Source organism: Xenopus tropicalis, chromosome 3, assembly GCF_000004195.4.
Source record: "Xenopus tropicalis strain Nigerian chromosome 3, UCB_Xtro_10.0, whole genome shotgun sequence".
Taxonomy (NCBI): Eukaryota; Metazoa; Chordata; class Amphibia; order Anura; family Pipidae; genus Xenopus; species Xenopus tropicalis.
The window spans coordinates 32,043,388-32,066,248 of NC_030679.2; the positions used below are offsets into that span (position 1 = coordinate 32,043,388).

The window sequence follows — 22,861 nt, forward strand, 5'->3', positions numbered from 1 at the left end:
GGACTGGTCTGATTGCCATCCTGGGGTCAGGAAGGAATGATTCCCCCTTGAAGACTTCAGATGGGGTTTTCCACTTTCCTCTGGATCAACTAGCGGTTAGGCAGGTTTTCACTTAGACAAAAAGGTTGAACTCAATAGACATGTGTCTCCTTTCAACCTTATTACTAGGTTACTATGTTTAAATCCGTTGGAGGTTTAAGATCCCCCTTAAAAATTATATGTTTGTGTGTATCAGTGTGAAAGATAATATATATAGAGGTGTCCATTTTAGAACCGTAGCATGTATAAATAAGGCTGTGCATGATTAACTGGGAATGCCCAACCTGCTTCCTACTAGCTCCCAAAAAGTGAAGTGATACAGGTAGGACACTTATGGTTTATAGTTTTGGCTAATTGAAGTATTGTTTCCGGTGGGAAAGCATATCGGGAGAGATTTGTCACCCAGAGTAGCCCAGATTTCCCCATAATGCTTTCCCATCGGCAATAAAATAAATCGATGATGGGAAAGCATATGCGGTACTTCATCTTCCAAAGTCATCTGAAGTTTCTTGGTAAGACAACTGCCTGTACCTTATGTTGTTAATTGGTTTCTAGAGCAAAGTTATTTATTTGAGCCAAGTGTTTTATTTTAGATTGGTTTCTTTTTCTGTGCCAAATACTTGCACTTCATAGTTTACCCCACAACCAACAACCGACCTATATCAACCTATACTACAAGATAATAAATACATTAATAAAACACTCTGCTGGGATGTGGGGGAAACTGGGATAGGGGAGGGCAAAGAGAAGTGGAGAGCAGAAGAACAGGATTTGAAAGAAGGGGAAAGATGGAGAAAGTATAGGAAAAAAGTTGAGAGAAGGGGACAGGAGAAGATAAAGGTGGAATTGGGGGAAAGAAGAGAGACTTAATCACATTTCAATATGTACATAATATTTACTTAATTTGCACACTTACATTTTTGAATCCTCTGTATAGAACTTGTAATTCCCTTTTGTTAAAGTTAGTCTGTGCTTCAAGCTGTTCGAGTCCTTCTGGTCGATAACAAACTGTTGTCATCTCCAACTCATCTTCTACTTTGTCTAAAACAGACAGCATGTCATATTTTAACTGTTTGGTTCTTTTTAATCTTTTTTAATCTCCTTAAAAAAAAATACAAAGCATGATTTATTCTTATTCGTTATATGATAGGCATTAGGTTACGACTTCTGTTTTAAAAATGGGTCAGTTCTGTAAAACCTTGACTTATGAACATTGCTGATTATAAAGCACATATTTTGAAAAAAAAAAATTCCAATATATTTCAATATATTTTTCCTAAGTTTACACTTAAACCATATTTTATTAGTTCAGTTTTAAAGAATTTCAGCAAATTTAGTATCACATTTCTAATCACTCATTAGGGCTCATTTTCTTTCACAAGTGCAGTGAGCAAAGTGCAATTTTGAGTGCAATTGGCATGTTTTTTTTTTACGATGCAGCGAGTTCCCAGGCGATTCTCTTGGTGCAATTGCTCTGCACCTCCTGCAGTTTGCCAAAATGGCAAAAATTGATGCAGGATGCAGTGTCATTAGACACAGCACCGCACGATTAGGAACAGAAGGCAGAAAGGACAGAGCAGAGCCTAGTGCAACTATAAAGAGGAGCACATTTTGGCGCTACTACATAATAAAAAAAAAGGGCAAGTTGCCCACTGCGCTTGTGGATGTAAATAAGCCTCTATTATCTTGTGTAGGTAAAAATCTGTTATTTGTAAAGTTGGAAAAATAAGTTGCAGTAACCTATAGCAACAAATCAGTAGGTAGCATTTAGGGCCGTGGCAGGCGGGGAGATTAGTTGCCGCGCGACAAATCTCCCCAATATGCCATCCCACTGGCTAGAATGTAAATTTCCGGTGGGATGGCATATGCGGCACCAAAATGACAGAAGTTTCCTCTCATGGCAATTTCGACGATTTCAGCAAATCGTTGTGCCGCGCCGCGTATGCCACCTCACTGGCAATTTACACTCTCGCCGGTGGGATGGCATATCGGGGAGATTAGACGCCCGCGACAATTGAGATTTGTCGAGGGCGACTAATCTCCCCATCTGTCACGGCCCTTACTGGTCACCTCTTTAAAAGCAAACATCTTATTAGTTGTAATTGGTTACTGCACCTGGGCAAACTTAGTGCCTTTTATTACATATTGGGGTTAGTTGGACGGTTAGATACAGCTGAATCCTTTAAACAACTGAAAGCAAACTTAGTTCCAGATAATGCAATCTTTTTGTTAAAGGGGTAGTTCACCAGTAGTTTAAATAGCTAAAATGGCCTATTTTTAGCAAGTTTTCAATTGTTCTTTATATTTTAGTATTTGAATTATTTCCTTCCTCATTTGCCTCTTTACAGCTTTCAAAATGGGGATCACTGACTCCGGCAGGAAAAATAAACTCTTGTCTTGTAACTTTGCACCATTAATATTGTTGATACTTTTTATTGCTTATATCTCCTGCTCCTATGCATATTCCAGTCTTTTATTTATACCACCAGTTGCTATGGTAAATTGGACACTAGCAAATAGATAGCTGGAGAAATTCTCCAAACTAGAGAGCTGCTGAACAAGAAACTAAATAATTCAAATTTAAACCAATTGCAAGTTGTCTCAGAATAACACTGTCTACATGTACATTGTCTACATCATTAATCTAAAGGTGAACTATCCCTTTAACTGTGATCTTTTGTGTAAGGGTTTTCTTTTACCTTATATATCTCTGCATGGTGAAGCAACCAAGCCAGTGGTGTAACTATAGAGGAATCAGTCCCCATGGGGTCCCCATGTAGGAATCCCCCCCCCCCCTTGCTGCTCTCCTACATGAGAGTGAGTGGGGAGCAGTGGGTGGCAGGTAGGGCAGGTAGGAATGGCAGTATGCACTGGACCGGTGCTGGTGCAGTGTAGGCATACCATTGAACCAAGCCTTATTATTGGCTGCTCAAGTGAACATTGCTTTTTAAAAGCATTATAAAGCTAACAGTTTGCTGCATTTAAAGCAACAGTAACAACAAATTGTGCCAAAGCCTGTAAGCCTGTGCTGCACCCCAGCTAATAAAAAAGTAGTGCCAGCGCTACACAAACAAATCTATTTCTAATGTCTATATAAGCAACACATTTCTTCAGCAAATCTATCATAATACATGAATAGTAACTGAGAATCTCAACTCAAAAGCCAGACTTGTTCCCCCCCAGCAAAACCAGAAGCATTACTCTGATTAACATCTCCACACTGTGACTGGCCATGTTTTTGCCATAAAGTAAGGTGGCACGTTACAAGGGGCAGCAATAGTGACGCTATCAAATATATAAAACTCATAAAGCAGTTCCTCAATCCTGTAAAAGATAAGATCCTTTAGTAAGTCATAAGAGCCATGGTTCAGAAACTTCTACATTACCATTGCAGAATTAAAAAAGTAAGATGGAATGAAATGCAAGATTTTATTTTACTCCTATTCATATTACATTGTAATAAAAGATCGATCAGTTACCAGCAGATATGGGAGATCTGTCTTGTAAAAAAGTATGCAATTTATGAATAGAATAACCTAATGATTAAATTGGTCTCTTTTTTATTATAGGTTAAGGAGATATATGGAAATAAGACGAAATGCCTGGATAAAGGGCTATACTGTTTTCTGGTAAAAGAGGTAAATTATATAGTGAATAAAGTGCCCTCTATTGTAAAATATATGGATATTATAAGTCACTGAGGAAATCCATGAGCATATAAAGGCACAAGGCTGAAGGCTAAGTTCTTTTATACAGGTAATTAAACTCTAGGTGACTTCTAACGTTGGTTTCAACAGGGGGGTACTATTTATTATAATACAAAAGTTTTGGTGAGTCATGACTGAAATTATATCAATACGCACGATAGCAAACAAGGGAAAGTTGTGCTCACAACTAAATTTTTAAACATTAGGAGGGGTGCATTGAGGCTGTGACCACTAACTTCATACAGACAGTAACAAGAGGTCCTCTGCAATTACCTATCATCAATATATATATACAGGAGCAGTGGCCAGCTCCATGTTGTAGCTTCTACCCTTCCCAGCTACAGTCAGGTGATCCCAGTAGAGCCAATAAAATGGCAATCATTAGGGGGTTTTAACTTCGAAAGCAAGTAAGTTGCAGGTAAAACTTAGTCCCTTTGTTAAATGTATAATGAAGCAGTAGAATTCTTAATGAATTATGCACTATCATGAATGCAGCTAATCAGCTAATGTGGCAGGCAAGAGGCAGAAATGACATCAAATGGAACATTATTTTAAAGTTAAAATCATTTTTCTTGCAATTATAATAGAACATTTATTATAAAAATGGGTAATATAATTAGAAATACTGTTACTCCAGGGTAATCATACAGTTTACCCCAGTTTAATTCCAAATTCAAGCTAATTAAACTTGTATAAATTCTGTTTGTATTTTAATAAAATAAATCCCAATATGTCCCACTGAAGAGTTCAGTTTGTCACCTTACCTCTGTAATACAGTTCATATTCTGCATGGCTGAATTGTAGTGAGTACACATACTCCAAATGCACAAATGTTCAGCAGCCATCTAGCATGTACTTCCCTTATATATACATAGCATGGATATTTTAGGTGCCTGGTATTGCATGGGTGAGATGGTAACCCTTCTGCAGCATTCCTAATGATCTCCGATATGCAGCGTTGATTGCACATCAAGCCACAGGACGCACCCCCAATGCCACAGCTCCGCCCTCTGATGCCACCACTGCACCTCTCTAACATCATCACCGGCCCCTTTGTCCGGATTTTGATGTCAGCAACCCTATTTCCAGTCCAGTGAAACAGAATTGAAATTGTCACTCAGAATGTGATCAAACTGATCAAAAACAGCTAAATATTGTGGAGAAATTGCAACTTTAGCGAATGCAAGATATGTGCAAAATGCCCATGGGTGTGAATGAAAAACCTATGATGTGACTTTTCAAAATCAGAGCAATCACATACAAGCATGAAGACAGCTACTATCAACATTTAATTTACCCAGGAAACATGCATATATTTTTTTAGGGCAATATAAACTTTTTAGATGTCTAAATTTGTGAGCAAGTTTACGTTAAATGACATATAGTTAAAAATTGAAAAGAAAGGTAATGCACTTTCCATAATATACAGAAATATTATGAAAAAATCCTGAGGTCATTTATCAACACTGGGCAAATTTGCCCATGGGCAGTAAACCATGATGCACTAATTGTTCTACCTGCAGCTGGCTGAAAAATGCCAGTCGCTGATTGGTTGCTACAGGTTACTGCCCACGCACAAATTAGCCTGCTCTTCATAAATGAGCCCCAGGCTCCATTCTATTCATGAAAAACAACAATTTAAATACCCAACTACCCCAAATATGCCACTACTAAATATGTATAGTTTTACTGAGATTCCTGTATAGATTGAATTAGTGCAAAGGCTGAACACATGGTGCTTTCCAAAATGTGCTCACAACTAGAATGTGTGTTAAATTAATATTTTTTTTTCATAGTATAGTCATAGTATAAAGCACTATAGGGTTAATTTACTGATGCCACTAACAAGAGCACTGAGGGACCAAAAATCTGGCACAAATTGCAGAACAACACATGCTTAAACGTAGACAGCAATGTAATTATGGGGAAGCGCAGGTCTTCATGCTCCAAGCAAAGACTGTGATTAGGGTGCAAAGTGCGGATCAGGGAACAAAAATTAGTGCTTTGCACATTTATTTTGCAATTTAAACCCTCTGCTGCACTTTGTAAATAAGCTTTTGTTTTTCTCACATGCTCTTGAATACAAAGACAAATGTATCACATATTTGGGTATCAGGTATCAAAGGGTATCAAAAATATGTAGCTTCTAGAGTCCCCAACATTTAGGTCTCTGCCCTAAAACAAATCTCACTGATGTATGACTGATAAACACGCTGCAGCTCTCCGATTATGTGTGAAAAGTGTGTTTCAGGCACCAGCCCTTTCTCCTGAAAGGAGATGTATGACTACATGACTAACGTTCCAGCAATAAAACCCTTTTAAACCATATATTTTTCTAAAGTACAAATTCGAAATGTTTGAAATGGGTAAATTAATCTTTCAATTCCAAAAAGAAAACACAAATATTAAATTTCTGAAAAACTCAAATTTCTTATGGGTCATTATTGTCCACAAGTTCAAGTTCAACCCTTCCCAATGAACTCCAGATATATACACACACTCATACCAACCTATCTACAAACTTACATACATACAATATACACCAACATCAATACTAACTGTAGATTTTAGTGTCACAATAGCCTTGGATACTATGCTTGTTCATCAATGCCACTCTTAAAGACATTTATAGAATTTGCCATCACAACATGTCAAGCTCAATTTCCATTTTTCCCATAATGCATCATCCCCCCCCCCAGAATTCCAACATCGTTACAGTTGCAAGGAAGTGTTGCTCCTGATGCAATGTGTTTGAACTTTGATATAAATTGGAAGCAATTGTGCTGGTAGTTTTCCAAGTCAGTTGGCATCATTTCTGGTCTTCAGTACAAGAGTGTTGCATTCTTCTGATTCTTTAGATGCAAGTGCACTGCGCCTATTGATGCATGGCACCAAGGGAACCCTGGAGTTACCGCCTGGTCTCGAGGTGGTGGTAGGTCCAGGGTTTGTCTGTGTCAGTAGGTGTAACTGCACTCAGTTTGAGAAGGGAGGCAAAGGGTTGAGTGGCTCCGAGCAAAAAAATATGGCAAAGCAAAGAGCACATTTCGATACAAATACCTTTAATGAATGGGGTTTAACAGCTGACTGTAGGGAAAGTTGTGCAAGTGAGCTTGCTGTTGTAAATGACTCCTCTTAATTCCTGCATTCTTTGGGAAAAAAACATAATAAATATGATTACCACAAACCTTATATATAGTTAAAATATAAATAAAATATAAACAGTGCGTACAAATTTTCATGGATGCCACTTTAGCTCCTGCAAACAGAACACAAAACACATTTTTTATGTCTCAATAGCACCCAATAAAATGCATAATGGATAAATATAGGGGTTATTTTTAACGCAAAAGCGGGGTGCAGTGTTGAGAGCTATCCTGGTTTAAAGGGCAAAGGCCTGTCCAATATTTGAGAAGTTATGGATTATAATAAATGGCACCCTGGAATTGAAGTCGGGGTATAATCTCCCCTCTGACCTCAAAGAAATATCAACAAAAGCAGTGAATAACTGACGCATCTTGGACTATTCCCTATATAAAGGTGCAGCACACCAAACTCATCAAGGTATAATATTAATCGCTACTTTTAAATTTCATACAAACAAATACATGAACTCCGCTGGGTCATCCTGGCCAAGTGGCAGGCATATAAACAAAAATGTGATTTGCGTTTGACCAATTTTGTAATATCAAAAAAGCCTATTAAATAGCAAGGTGAAATGATTCTCTATATTTCAATAGATGCCCCCCAGTTTAGATTGCTTGTTGTAATTTTTTTGTTGTTCATAATCCAATAGATATTTCTATAGCAGAAAAGTCTTCTGAACTGTTTGATGCCACATATGAATATGATGTAAGTAATGCGACCCACTGTCTGAAAAATATTGGTGCTTCTGCTGTTAGACAAACACTGAAAATTCTGTTCTTTTAGAGACCCATTTATCAACATTCTCAATTTCGTGGTTTTAGAGGTTTTTGAAACCAGGACTAAACTCATTTACACTAAAACCACACATGTCTAGTTATTTATTAGAAGATCCTAATTGAAAAAGCACAAACGAAAAAAGAAGTGGAAAAAAACACGAAAACGTTTCCGTATTGTTGCACAAATGCAAGCGTAAAAAAACCCTGAAAATCTCTTCCCCCCGTCCCCTCCCCATGCCTCAACTTAATTTCCATTATTAAAGCAATACCCTAAAGCTGCCACATCGTAAACTAAATGGTACCCGGTGTAACCAGCAAGCACTAACTGAGATGCCAGATATGAGCAGAATTACCGATACGCGTTGTGCTACACTGTTTGTAGTCTGCTTTGTGATAACTATTTACCTAAAATGTAATTCTATCAAACCTATTGTTTACTATTCTCTTCTTTTCTAAGGAAAACTTAAACTTTAAATTAAAAAAAAAATATCTAAAACCACAAAGCAAAAAAAAAAAAAAAAAGATCTTCCAGTTGTAAAAAGTACACCTGCCATTGACTTCTACATGATCTTGACAGGTTTTAGATGGCGGCGTGTATTTGTTTCGAATTTTTCACGGTTTTGTCGCATAATAAATTGCTAAAGAAATCACAGGTTTTCCACAAATCAGATTTTAAACGAATAAATATGAATTGTGGAAAACAAAAATGAACGTTAGTAAAGCAGTGTGTAACTGTGCTTTCTACACCAGAAATCCACCCCCAGTTTGGGTAGCAAATGTTAATTAGCGTGCGTTGCGTCAAATACCGCACAAAAATAGTCTTCGCAACTTAAATAACGCAAACAGCATCGCGTCTAAATTAACGCAAGTATCCTTTTAGTGAATCGTGCGTTAAGACGTAAAGTAAATAGCGCTTGTTTTATCGCACTTTAGGGAATCAACCCTAATGTCATTCTGGATTTTCACCAATCCAAGTCAAGTCTGTATTCATGACAAACACAGATCCCTTTTTATTGTGTACCATGAACTTGGCGTCAGAGGTTGAGGAAGGAGAAATAAGTACATTGGATTTGGGTATGATTTCCCTTGTATTTTAAAGACACAGCGGCCCAGTTATATGGAAACTTTGAAACCACTTGGTTAACTGAGACCTGTTAGACACGGATATTAATCAAGCACTTGTAATTGTTCAGTTGGATCTTGTTGTTGGATATGATTTAAACATCCCATTTTTTTTCTTAACAGAGCATTAGTTAGCTAGCAATAGACTTTCCAAATGTATTACGTACATGGACTTTTCTAATCTGCTCAACCAGTTTACACGACTCTTGACCTAACCATTTTAACAGTAATCAAATTCCTCCTCTGTAGCGATGGCCAAGCTTTTTTTATTGTTGCTTTTAAAGGAAGTCTCATGTCATGGAGTTTTTCTTTAGGATAATCAACAGATCAAGTACTTGGCAAAGTCAGGCATCTCAAACTTTTCTGTTCTGATAAACAGAGGATTTTGTTGGGCCTGGTGCTTAGGACCTACAAGTTTCAGGAATGTATGGAGATATGTATGTGTTCTGTCTTCAAGGGGATCTGGGATACGATGCTCTTACTTGCCCTTTCCTGCTATAAAGATGTCACATAGTGGGTCATTTATCAGAATTTTTATTTTTGTAATTTTCACATTTTTTCTACTTTTAAAAACCTGAACGTTACCTTATTTATTAAAAAAACAGAATTGAAAAAATTGGATAAACCATGAAAAAAATAAACCTTGAATACCTGAAATTTGTGTTTTACTTATGAATTGTCATTGGGCAGACAAGCTCAAAAAAAAAAATATTGAAAAACTTGAATTGATTACGGTAGATAGTTTTTTGCCCGGGACAGCTCCCACAGCACTTCTACATGGCCTTAAAAACTTACATTTTTTGCATTTTTTCTCTAATAAATAAAGATTTTTTTTCTTAAACCGTAATACTTAATACATAAATTTGCGGAAAAAAATCTGAACATTGATAACCCCCCTAGTGTATTCACATTTGCTTTGCCAGTCTGTTGCCATGCATCCATCTGTGGCACTGTAGCACACTGAAAGCTTCTAACATTTAGGGCACAGTCACAAAAATAGAGAGAGATTAATTATCCATAGTCACAAACATAAATCCAATTCAATCCCAACCCCAGTATCCACATTCCATTTTTGGTGAAAGTTACAAGAAACCTTTCCATCATTTCCGAATGCTGTAAAGCTCCCTGACTTTTCCCCTTGTGGCACCTCAGCTCTCAGCTCTTCTGCTTGTTTCACTCATCATTTCACACCTCTTGCAGTTGCAGTATTAATGGCAAAAAGCCTATTCTCAGGGTACAAGCCCTAGTTTCTGTCTAATCCTAGAAAAGTATGTGAAGCTTTGTTGGCATTTTTATAAACACTGAATACACAGAAACATACTTTATTTCATTTCATTTCATATATAAAAAAGTACCTTCATACCAACCTACTATAGATCATAATAACACAAGTTTTCAACTTATATTAGCATTATTTGACATTTTTCTCATTCCAAGCAAGAAGGCAAGAATAATGAGTAAAAATATTTTATAAATTGTTATTTAAAGGGTAAGTAAAGCCTCTTGTAATATGTGTCAATCTGTGATCAAATAATTCTCAAATGTCTTGTAATAATGATTGTATCTTTTGGACAAAAGACTCACTGTCTCTCCCTGGCCAATATGGAATGGAAGTTGCAATTGACACAATTTTTTGTGATTTGTTCTGCGTTTTGCGAATTTTACGCTGTTTTGCGAACCTTTCAAAAGATTCCCAACATTTAGGATGAACCGAAACGGGACAGATTCGCTCATCACTAGGAATGATACTATATTGGATCTACTGATCCCTAACAAGCCAGAACAAATTACACATATGTTAGTACTAGAACTCCTGGGTAATAGTTACCATAATATTATCTAATTTAATATTTATTGCAAATAGTTGCAAAAAAAACAAAAAACATTGGGTCAACAACACCTCTATATTTCAGGAAAGCCAATTTTAGCTTCCTGACGTCATTACTTCAACGGGTAGATTGGAATATATGGTTTTCAGCCAAAAACACAGAACACAGAAATGGTTGTCACTTCGAGGAATTGTAAAGCAGAAATCATTGTGGAGTTGAAGAAAAGGCGAATGTGTTAATCAGTTCTTTTCCTCAGTTTACACATTAGAAGAATCAGAGTTACACAGCCGACTGTGTACATTTACACATGGTTCAGCTCAAACAAGTTGACAGTGGCTAACACAAAATATGACATTTAACTGTTTAACTGTTTTAAAGTGTACACCCTAAAAATACCTTTGCTAAAATAAGCACTATAAATAGGACTTGTGTTGAAATACATTTCATTCATATAAAGCAGTAATTTAAAAGTTGGGCTACTTTTTTTTTTTACTAAACTTAGCCCCTCCTTCCTTTCTAAACAGGGAAATTTGTTCAGAGCCCTCCATATCTACCTTTAAACAAACAAACAAACAAACCCTCCCTTCTCTAAGCAGGAGCCTTTAGTAGCTCATTATCAGGGGTTTCTCAGTAGGCTGGTAATTTATGTTATCAGATTCTCTGAAGTTCTGTGGGACAGGAAATGCCAGGAAGTGCTAAAGTGTAACTGGTTTCATATTCTTGTTTAGTGACAGAAATATCAGCAACCATAGATATTTCTTAATTTAAACAATATGCAAAAAGTATGTTCAGTACCTGCCTTATTCATTGCATTAATTTAGAAAAGGGGTGTATATTGTCTCTTTAGGCAATGTTAATGTTCAGTTTTAGCCATAGTCATAGTTTAAGCCATAGTTCAGTTTTAGCAGTAAATGTTTAGTTTTTAATAGTTTTTGTGTACAGGTATTCACTTTAATTCAGCTTGTTCTTTAAGGGAGACATATTGGATAAATAGAAAAAAAAACTAATTTTGTAGGCAACTATGAAAAATATATGGTGCTGGTTTCACTTTGGGCTAAACATTAATCCTATCTCTAAAAATGGCCCCTTTATTGAAGCGTGTGTTCTAACAGTCCCTGCCAGAAGCACAGTAGGAGGGGGAGAGCCAATCACAGCCTTGCACTCACACAAGCAAAGACAGGCTTCAGTTCCCTATCAGGTCTGCCTAGCTGCTGATTGGTTCCTATGCTACAGTGAGGTGTACTGAGAGCCGCCGGCTCCCCTGCACATCCAAATAATTCAGCCAGCAGGAAGTGGAACAGATGGGCAGGGCTAGTGGGGTTTTGGTGGAATTTCTCAATAAATCAGTCGGAAACTGATTGAGAGGTGTGTCCTTTTGTATAACAAACTTAGCTGTAGCAAGCAATGCCAGTTAGTATCAGAAGAGGAAAGCAAAGTATTGTCCTGTAGATACAGAGGAGGAGAGGAGCATTCTTTACCTTTACAGTTAGTCACTATCAAGTTCTGTAGTTCTAAAATGTCTCGACGGTGCTTTTATTGTTCGTATGAAAATATCGCAATTGCGTTCCAAAAGTCACAACATTTTTGGGCAGAAAAGTTCGTAAATGCCACGAAAACAGTTCTGGTTTTGAAGCCTTTCATAGGACTCAATGGCACTCGACAGATCAAACCTGGCGAAAATATAGTCCCAACGAAATTCCAAAATGTTTTGGAATTTTCGCATACATTCTGACACATTCTATGATTTAGAAAAAATACAAATTTATCTCAAAATTGTTTAGTAAATAGCCCCTAAGAGTATACCAACATGGCTAAAACACACAAACCAATCATTGCATTTTATATCTCAAAATCTAGTTTCCAAAAGGTATGGGGTTTTGCACATTTTTGCTACAGCCAAGGCACTGTAAACATGTCCTCTGGGAACATAAGACTGGTGCCATTTGATTGTGGAAATAACAATGCTGCTTACATTGGCCATATGCTACCGCAGCTGGCACAATGTGTCATTCCTTGAACCTTACCACCCAGCGATGTTACATTGTGGTGTTGGCTTAGGCTATTATTAGCTGGGATCATCTTTTTGCTGCTAATATTAGTGACAAGCATCTGTTCCCGACCACAATGTAATGTCACTTGGGCTACACACACACTGGCAATTTACCGCACTTGACATTCAAGGTACACTGCATGGAGCACACTTGGATTGCCCTTACTATCAGTGATAAATGTTGGACATATTGTTCATACAGTAAATACTGTACATACATCAAACCCATTTGAAAGCTTATATGAAGAATATGACGAGATCAAGCTATTCATTATATACTAAATATGTAGAATACCAGCACGGTTTACAGGTGAAGGATACCCCATAGACTTTAACTATAAAAAAAAAGAAGTATTCTCCGCTAATACATCTACCACTACATTCATTTCTGCATGACCCCTATTGCTTGCTTTTCTATCCATGAATATATGCCCTATTGTATCTTGATAAATTCTTATAAAATCTTTTGGAGAACTATTTAAAACAACTACTTTAGAAATGACTATATTTATACATTGATTGTTTATTAAGAGGTTGATTTAAGCATAGCACAATTGTTTTAATATGATTGAGTATGCTGGCCAACTACTATTCATTGCTCTTACGTTGTAACAAATGAATGTTTAGGAGACTACAGAACCACAAAGCTACTATATTTTTTTTACTTGTTAGGTTACCATCTCATTACTTTTCTTATTTGAAGTTCCTATGCAGGGGTCCATTTTTAGCAGAGAATATAGGTTAAGAATATATAGAGAATAATGTATCCCCTATTGTAGAATATAAGGATATTATAAGTCACTAAGGAGTGTTTATGTCTATATTAATGCACTAGGCTGCAGGCCAACATGCCAGGAAATTTGCAGTGACTTAAAATATCCTCAAATTTAGTAGATGTTACATTATTTCAATAGATCACGCCACATAAGAGATATCACTAGGCACCATTTATAACTGATAATATCAAACATACAGACCATACAGGTTTTTAGTTTATTTACAGGTTGTTAATGACTCTTGTGTATAATATACCTGTATATTCAGGGGTATGGGATATCTTATTTGGAAACCCAATATCATTAAAACTCAATTTAGGGGAAGGCCATCTCCTATAGAGTCTATGCTAACCAAATAATTCTGTTTTTGTTTAAAGGAAAAGTAACACAAAAGAAAGTAATATGTAAACCAATTGAAACATTCTTAGGAGGCTGCCGTATACCCCATATTTATGTCATTTTAAGATTAACAGCTGCTTTAAGAAATACATCCTTCTGTAAGTGGTGAATAAATAGCTTGCAGTTTTAGTCTTTCTTAGTCATTTATTGCCTCAGTCTGTTTGGTTGGAACTTTCATTTTTCTTCCCTTAGGCCTTATATTGTATCACAGTTCCTAACAAGAAGGTAGAAAGTGGCATTGTCTAATGTGAGTGGGAATAACTGGGCCTCAACTCGAACTTTCTGAATTCACCATTATTTTTATTATAAGCTGTACAGAGAGATACCACAATATGCCATCACAATTATTTCCCTCTGCTAAACAGAAGTTTTGGAAACCTCTTCTATATGTGTGTCACATATAGAAAAACATTACAAGCTGTGCATTTTTGTACCAGTTCCAACTTGAATTCATTTCACACAACCAAGCCATTATTGCTTCTTTTTATAACAAGGTCTAGGGTCTGTAAGGGCCAACATATGCCTTAACTTACATTTACATCTATGAGCAAATTTTCGTGTAGGTTATGTAAGGAATTTATTGCTTTCATTAGATCCTTACTCCAATGAGAGCAAGTAGAAAATAAGGTCTTTCCACTGATGATGTATCCTAATTGATCCTTTCAAAATCCTGCAACAACTTGAGTTGAGGCAACTGTTTAACAATAGCAAGATGCGTAACCCATAAAAACTGTCCCTTAGGAATATATTTTAGCATTGAAGTTGGGTGGCAGCTGTCTGCTCTCAATAACAAGTATCTGAAATCTCTAATATGGTTGGTAGAATCATGTAAGTAAGATGACATAGAATGTACTAATAGCTGTAGACCCCTCTTTGGCTAACAATATATTCCCTCCACCAGGAGGGTGGCACAAGTATCTAATATGTATTGACTTTGCAAACCCGGTATAGGGCATCACACTGGTAGTCGTCGCAATTACAGTATATATAGAGATATAACCACCAATTTGTTGTCAATAAAGGAGGCTCCCAACACAATTTCTTTTTGTGTATAACATTCATTTGTTTTTGTCCAAGTGCCCTTTCCTGCTCCCCACATGGGGCTTTTTAGCTGTTTAGCTGTTCAGTAACTTCCATATCCTGCAAGGGATCTCTACCATTAGCACTACCTGTTCAGCCCAATGAGAAACAGTCTCCTCTAAAGTGTTTCGATCTTATCAGCAATGAAATTTGAAGCTCTAAATCTGGATTGTGAGATTCAAGATTGGCCACTCACTCCACTACAACAGTAAACATAAAATCCCTATTGCAAATGTACAAACTGTGCACTGAATTTATTACTACTACTATTAAATTACAAAGAAGACACAGATTAACACTACTGTTCTTGCATTCCTCTCCATATTATGCTATCCATATATTTATGTTGGTCCCTGCCCCAGTTATTTATTGTTATCGGTGGTTTGTTGCAGTTAATACAGATAAAGGAACATTTCTGTTTCACCCTATGAAGCAAAGTGGCTCTAAGTGGTAGACTGCAGTAATTTCCAATGTTCTACTGACAAACAGCTAGGGTTATAAGACAAAAAAATCAGTTGGTATACTAATAAACCAAAGATTAAAAAACTATACGAAAACATATCAAACTACCATAAAACAAGTCAAGGAAAACTTAAAAACATATCATGGCCATGTTAGGTAAAAGGTTAAGCCAAAAGGTTAAGACCTAAGGGAAAAGGGTAGCGGGAGATTAAAATAGACAAGGGAAATCAATAAGGACAAATAGGTAGCATTTATCCTATTAAAGATTCCTTTTATTGAAATGCCATCATTTATCCTGCTGCTAATGTTGTCATTTTAATTTTAAACCATTTCAGTCTAAGGGGTATTTGTACAAAGGTCAAACCACTGAAGCAGGAATAGTAAACCTTGTAAACCATCTGATAAAGGTTTACTTTATGTTGATAGAGATTGGCTTTGATGGTCAGACCAATGAACAACAAGACTAATATAAATGTAAGCATTGGGTTTGCTTTTAGAAATAAAGCCTAAAACCTAAATATGTCTAAAAATCTTGTATATATTATGAATGTACTGTACCACCCCAGAGGTTGAACAGCCATATAGCAGTAATAATCCAGATGTGTCCATATTGTCCACATTAACAGCAACTGAGGTTACATCTGCCATTGACACTGATGCTATAGACTCCTCATTCTTGTCACACAAATGCTATATTGCAAGTATATTGCAAATTGTGAGTCTTCCCTTAGCTCAGGTACCTAATAGTCTAGAGGAGATGGTGTGAATTGTCAGAAAAGTAAATGGGGGTGTCAATTGAGGTGCAGATTTTCACTTTGTAGCATTTCTAGCCTCACTGTTTGTTAAGCTATAGTTCTCTTGTAAGGACATGGATTAATCAGTGTTGGTTCTTTATTAATTAATGTTAATGATTAAAAAAAAAAAAATTTTGATGGAAAAAACTTTTGATGGAAGGAGTTCTTCCTTGTAAGTCTTTACATGAAAATTGTATTCAACTGACCTTATTCTGGCCCTAAACCACACAAACCCGTAGAATTATTTGGATAGGCTACTATGTTCCTACAAATGTAAAGGATTTTCTGGAAAACTATGAAGAGAGGTTTATGTACCAGTCTTATTTTATAGTTCAATAAATATGGTCAATAAATTAAATGACAACACCTCTTTGGACAGGGTCTGCCTGATAAAATGTGAGGAAAACCGAAACATCAGAGATAGAATTATTGGGTTGACACCACATTGATGCGCTAGTGAAATATCATCTTGGATGTACTAGTTCAAATCAAATCAGATAAATTTGTTACAAGGATCTATAGAAAAAGTACTGACCGTAAAACAATACTGCATGCAAACAGCTTCAATCCTTCTGAAAGAACTTCCTTTTTCTCAAATGATCAGTGTACAGAGAATCACCTCTGAGGAGGAATCCCATAAACCTCTCTGGAAGAGATGGGAAAAAGATTTCTTGAAAGGGCATATGTGGAAGAAATGGCGGAGGAAGCTCAGCATAAGGTTATGCATCCTAAGGACACTAAATTGAAATCATGACTGTCAGTAGGTTTACTAAACATACTACAACATTGTACTATTGTATTTTGGAGAGTCACTATTTGTGCAAAAATCCTTACAAAAGCAACAATCTCAAGTATATTCTGATTCCAACAGAAAAAAAATAACTTCTCTAATGCTGAATGCTATAGGGGCAGGCGAAGTTATGCAGGCGACCAAGGCAACTCGATCGTGCATGTCCCTTCCCCCTTCCATGTGTGAGCGTGCACTTGCTGATATTTGGGGGGTCAGAGAGAGCAAGAGAGTCCCTAAAACTGAGATCCTCCTGAAGTAGCGGAGCGTAGGCACAAGAGGTATGTACCCCAAGCCCCCCACCACTTTTCACTTCTGCCTAACCCTAGTTCTGACCCAGGCTTGGTGTACCGTTCTGACTAAACATAAAAATGCCCAGCAAGCAGGACACTAGTCTCCAATATCAACATTAGAGACACCACAAAAAAACACCATAGCTCAACCAGTAGGGGCCAAGAAAAGGGGCAGTAGCTGCTGAGAGATGGGGTTGGTTGTAAGTAACCTTTAAAGGGATTCTGACATGATTTTTATGGTGTAATTTTCATTTCTAAATTACACTGTTTACATAGCAAATAATTCCCTTAACACATTTAAAATTTTATTCTTGAACCAACAAATGTATTTTGTCTAGTTGTAATATTGGTGTGTAGGTGCCATCTCAGTGCTTTGTGCCTGAGTCTGAGCTTTTCAGAAGCCAGCGCTACACATTAGAACTGCTTTCAGGTAACCTATTGTTTCTCCTACTCCCATGTAACTGGAGGAGTCCCAAGCTGGACTTGGATTTCTGATACCTACTGGGAGCTGCTATCTTGCTACCTTCCCATTGTTCTGCTGATCTTCTGCAGTAAAGTGTGACTGAAGTTTTTCAGAGCACAAGTCACATGACTGTAGGACCCTGGGAAATGAAGAATATGGCAAGCCCCATGTGAAATTTCAAAACTAAATAAAAAAAATCAACCCTGTATTTCTTAAATATCTGTAAAACAGTAATAGATATTTCAGTTCAGACAACATGCTGCACTGATCAAAGAGAATGTACAGCCATGGCACACTGGCACTTTGTGTCACTGCCATAGGTTCTACATTGAATAAAACATCAAATGATGAACTGCCTCTTCTATCAAATATAATATTGCTCTTATAGCCCAAAGTGCACCTAGATGGACACAGACTACATTCTCTAGTAATGACTTTTGTCAAACATATCCTTCTTCTGACACCAGCCTGACTGACACCCCAGAACAAACTTATCCTCAGCAATGAAGAATAAGATAAAACCTTATTTTATGGAAGGCACTCAAAAAGCAGTTGCACAACATGTAAAAAAAACTTTCAAAGGGTGCCACATTTTTGCAGGAATCATGAGCACTTTAATTAGCTTTGTATTTTGTAACAGTAATTTAGGTTAAAAAAGACACATCCATCAAGTTCAGTTGTTTTGCCTAAATAAAACTTGCCTAACTACTAGGTGACATTTTTGTGTCCTGACACAAATCAAGCACCACAATAAAGGTCAAGCACCACTTGTTTGGCATGTACTTATGTGTATTTTTTGCCCGCTACTTTTTTTCAGTTAGGCCCTAATGTATCTATGTATACACATTGATAGGTATAAATATATATAATATATAAGGGACCATATGCTTTGTTTACAAGTAGGTGCTTCTAGCAGACATGAGGACACCCATTCCGACTAGAAGAAAGGAGATTCCATCTTAATATTCCGAAAGGCTTGTAAAATTCTCTCCTTGAATCAGTTGTACTGGCAGATGCATTAGATAGCTTCAAGAAGTGGTTGGATGGCTTTATTTGAAAATAGCTCTTTCCCATATTGGAATCAGGAAGGAACTTTAAGGAAAATTGGAGAGGCTTCACATGTTTTTTTTTGGATCAACTAGCAATTAGGCAGGTTTCATATAGACATAAAGTTTGAACTTCATGGATGGAGACATGTTTTTCAGCCAAACCTCACTATGTTGCAATAAAGCGAGAGTAAGCAAGCATTGAGTTGAAAAAAGAAGAGTGCCCTGGTATATTTATTTTTGTCCTTCACACAGTGGAGGAAAGTACAGCTGCTATGTACTTGCAAATTTGCTAGGCAAAGAAGTGAAAGTAAATGCAAGCCTTTGCAACTTAATATTGTTCATTCAACACTAGAGCAATATTTAAGTAAAATAAAAATAAATTAGAAACAGAAGCAATTGTTTTATGTATCGATATGATGTAATGCAAGCTTGTCATATATTGTTTGTGTAATATGGGCTGACCACTCATGAGAACAGACATGTGAAACCAAAGAGGACTGATAAGCTCTGCAGACTTCACCAAAAAGTAGAGGATCTCCAGAACCCCAGAATACCACCAACACAAATAAAGAAACAGCTACATTTTCTGCTGTACACTGAATTACTAATAATACTGAATTTATTTCCAACAAAATTGGGAATTTAGGGATTAGTGATCATAATACGGTCTTTGTTGAGATGATGTTTCAGAGGCAGCTGCATAAGACAGTGATTAAGACACTAAGTACAAACTTATAAGGGCAGTTTAAGGGCATCTCTGCAATATATCACAAGGTTAAACACAGCAGGGAAATGGAATGTCTTAAAATGCCACTTAATAAATATACTTGTCAGTATATTCCCCTTGTAAGCAAGGAAAGACATAGCAAAGCAAAACCATCGTGGTTTGGTAAAAAGGTTAACATTGAGGCTGCTAAGAATAATGCGCATTTAAGGGCCATGGCCCACGGGGAGATTAGTCACCCACGGTTAATAACGGGTACTGCAGCCAGAAATGCCTTCCTACCAGCAATAAAATTAATCACTGTATTGCCGGTGGGAAGGCATTTCAGGGACATTAGTTGCCCGCAGTAGCTGAGATTAAACCGCAGACAACTAATCTCCCCATGGGCCATGGCCCTTAGGGGAAAGGAAATAATCACTTAGCTGATACACCAGGGTAATTTACAGTGAACACCACACAGCAAATGTGCAGTAGAGTCAAAAGCCGAACTTTAACAGAAAAAGCTGACTTTTTTTTTACTCTGCTGTGCATGAATCACCCCAGGGTATAAAAGAAAGAAGAAGCTGAAGAAGAAGAGGATTGCTTCATGGTGGATTGCACAGGCCCAGGCTATCAGGTAAGTGATTACAATTACATGGGGATGCCTAACATATTATCAACCCCCTCCCCCCCCCCGTGATTGAGGCTTTTCTTCTCCTTTAGGAGACATCCAAGTTAGCTGGGTGAAACTTTTATGAGGTACAAAGAGACCAGTAGAGGTACTGCTGTGAAGATTAAAACAATTCCCAAGTATTTTTTTTTTTTTTTAAATATATAGATAGTAAAAATACATAAGTAAGAGAGTTTGGGTCTGGTTGTATCAGAAGGAGGCAAATTGGTTGATGAAAGAAGGGAAAAAGGAGAATAAGCAAACAATTATGAATCTCTAAACCATATTATTTGGGACATGTATATGTTTTATGCTGTGTCCACTTCATATATGACACATGGGAATAGCACAGTTATTTACTTTATTGTAACGGATGTTATGACCACATGATGTATTGTATCTATCTATCTATCTATCTAATCTATCTATCTAATCTATCTAATCTATCTTTCTCTCCTGGAGATAATTTCCTGGAATGTCTTCAAGTTGATGGACACTTGCTTTTTTTTTTAACCCAGATTTTATAAGCGACTATGTAACCAAAGTGGTGCCTGTACAGTAGCCCAGAGCCTAAATGAATAGAAACAGAAAACAGGCTGACACTTTAGAGCAATTATTTGCCCCAATTATAGTTACAATGTGCATATTACTCTGTAACACTCTGCCAGGTTTCAAACCAAGAACTACCTGGTTACTGGCTGTCCTGCCTTTACCACTAAGATGAGTCTATGATTAAGTTCCCATTTTTGGCACGAAACGCATCAGGCTGTTTTTTGTTTGAGATGCTTTTTCTTTGAATAAAAAATGAGCCACATGTTTCCTGATTATTCTGATCCTTTTCTATGCCTTTCCCATTATCTCACAGAAGCATATTGCTTATTTAGGACCAGCCAATTGCAGCTGGGTATGCCCTATTTAAGCACTTCTATCATACAATTTCTTTGTCTAAGCATCGTTGTAGCTTGAGCTTTTTGGCTTCTTCCTGGCTCTTGCCCTGCCTTTTCCTACCTGGTGCTCCAATCTATGAATGCTGTATTCCGCACCAGGTTGTTCTGATTTTTCACTTGCTTTGTCCTGTCTTCTTCTAGATCTTTGTCCTCACCTCTTCTCTAATCCCTGGGCAAGACTGAAGGGACTCAGAATCCTATTAGTCTACTGGGGGGAAATTCCTCCAAAATGCCTTACCTACTCTGCACACAACATACTTAAAGGAACAGTAACACCAAAAAAATGAAAGTGTTTTAAAGTAATTGAAATATAACGTACTGTTGCCCTGCAATGGTAAAACTTGGGTGTTTGCTTCAGAAACACTACTATAATTTATATAAATTCGCAGCTGTGGAGCCATGGGGGCAGCCATTAAAGCTGGTAAAAAGGAGAAAAGGCACAGGTTACATAGCAAATAACAGATAAGACACCATTGTATTCTACAGGGTTTATCTGTTTGCCGCTATATAACCTGTGCCTTTTCTTCTTTTGAATGGCTGCCCCCATGGCTACACAGCAGGGTTTATATAATCTCTAGTAATGTTTCTGAAGCAAACACACAATTTTTACCAGTGCAGGGCAACAGTGCATTATAGTTTAATTTCTTTAAAATATATACATTTTTTGGTGTTACTGTTCCTTTAAAGGAAAAGGAAAGCTACTGGAGCAGTTTATTGCCAATAGATTAGTCACAATAGTGCAAGCTAAAATGCTATATTTATTCTGCATTAAGCTTTACCAAACCTAAGTAAACAGCCCTAGAAGCTCTCTCCCTGTTTAAGATAGCAGCTGCCATTTTAGTTTGTTCTGAGATTTTGCGCCTACATCTCTGTGCTCTGGGGTCAGATTACAGCTTAGAAAATTTAGCAGGTTTGTGCGTGCCCTGAAGGATTTTTCTGATAGAAGGGATTCTAACACAAAAGATCATGTGTACAGAACAGAAGGAAAAAAACGTGGTGTTTCTTTTTAACTGAGGACTCGGAGCAGCAGTTCTGTAAGTGTTTATGGCTGTATTTACATAGACCTTTCTGATAAATCTTACTTAGTTTTTACCTTTCCTTCTCCTTTAAATCCAAAATAGATGCCCTTTAACAAATAAAAATTCTTCCACAGACCGCAGAGCTGTCAACCTGAAGACAAGTGAACCTGGGGAACCCTGCAGCGGAAATTTTTACTTGTCTACATGCACATAAGCAAATGCCCAGCTGAATACGAAAAAAATGTCTACCTGCACATGTGCAAATGCTTTGGATGCTGTCACTGGTTACTTACTGAGCATGCACGTGCCACATTTGATGCAAACATAGGGGGATAGCCAAAAATCATGAAAATACAACTGCTGGGGGAGAGAAGGCAAAATCGGGTAACTCCTGAAAAAACAGGTGGGGGGGGGGGAGGTGGGGGTTTGACAGCTATGAGACTGCCTGAAACTTAAGTATAGCAGCTTAATAAAGTAAAATGTAAAATTGTGGAAATACAGAACTGAGCTTTCTGTAGACTGCCAGTCCACATAGGGGCTATTAAGTAGTCAATAATAGCTCTTATTGGCACCCCAGGAACATGTTTCATGCTTGTGTTGCTCCCCAACACTTTATCCATTTGAATGTGGCTCACGGGTATAAAAGGTTGGGGATCCCTGGTCTAGAGGCTAACAGACAGATGGATGTCATCAGTACTAAAGGTCCAAAAAAGAGAATTATTAGACTGGACCCCAGGCTTGCCTAGGACGGA

The 22,861-nt window shown here is 37.2% G+C and overlaps 1 protein-coding gene across 4 annotated transcripts in view; it reads right to left on the reverse strand.

Annotated features, from left to right (window-relative positions):
* The window catches only part of kcnip1 (Kv channel interacting protein 1), a 203,356-nt gene that overhangs the window by 20,655 nt on the left and 159,840 nt on the right, over nt 1-22,861 (reverse strand). For 3 of the 4 annotated variants that reach the window (XM_031898786.1, XM_002937724.4, XM_002937725.4), the window contains one exon: nt 956-1,080. In XM_031898786.1, coding sequence (XP_031754646.1) covers nt 956-1,080 — 125 coding nt within the window. Of the gene's footprint in view, nt 1-955; nt 1,081-16,713; nt 16,821-22,861 lie in introns of those variants that run through there. The other variant, XM_031898787.1, reaches the window with a different exon arrangement.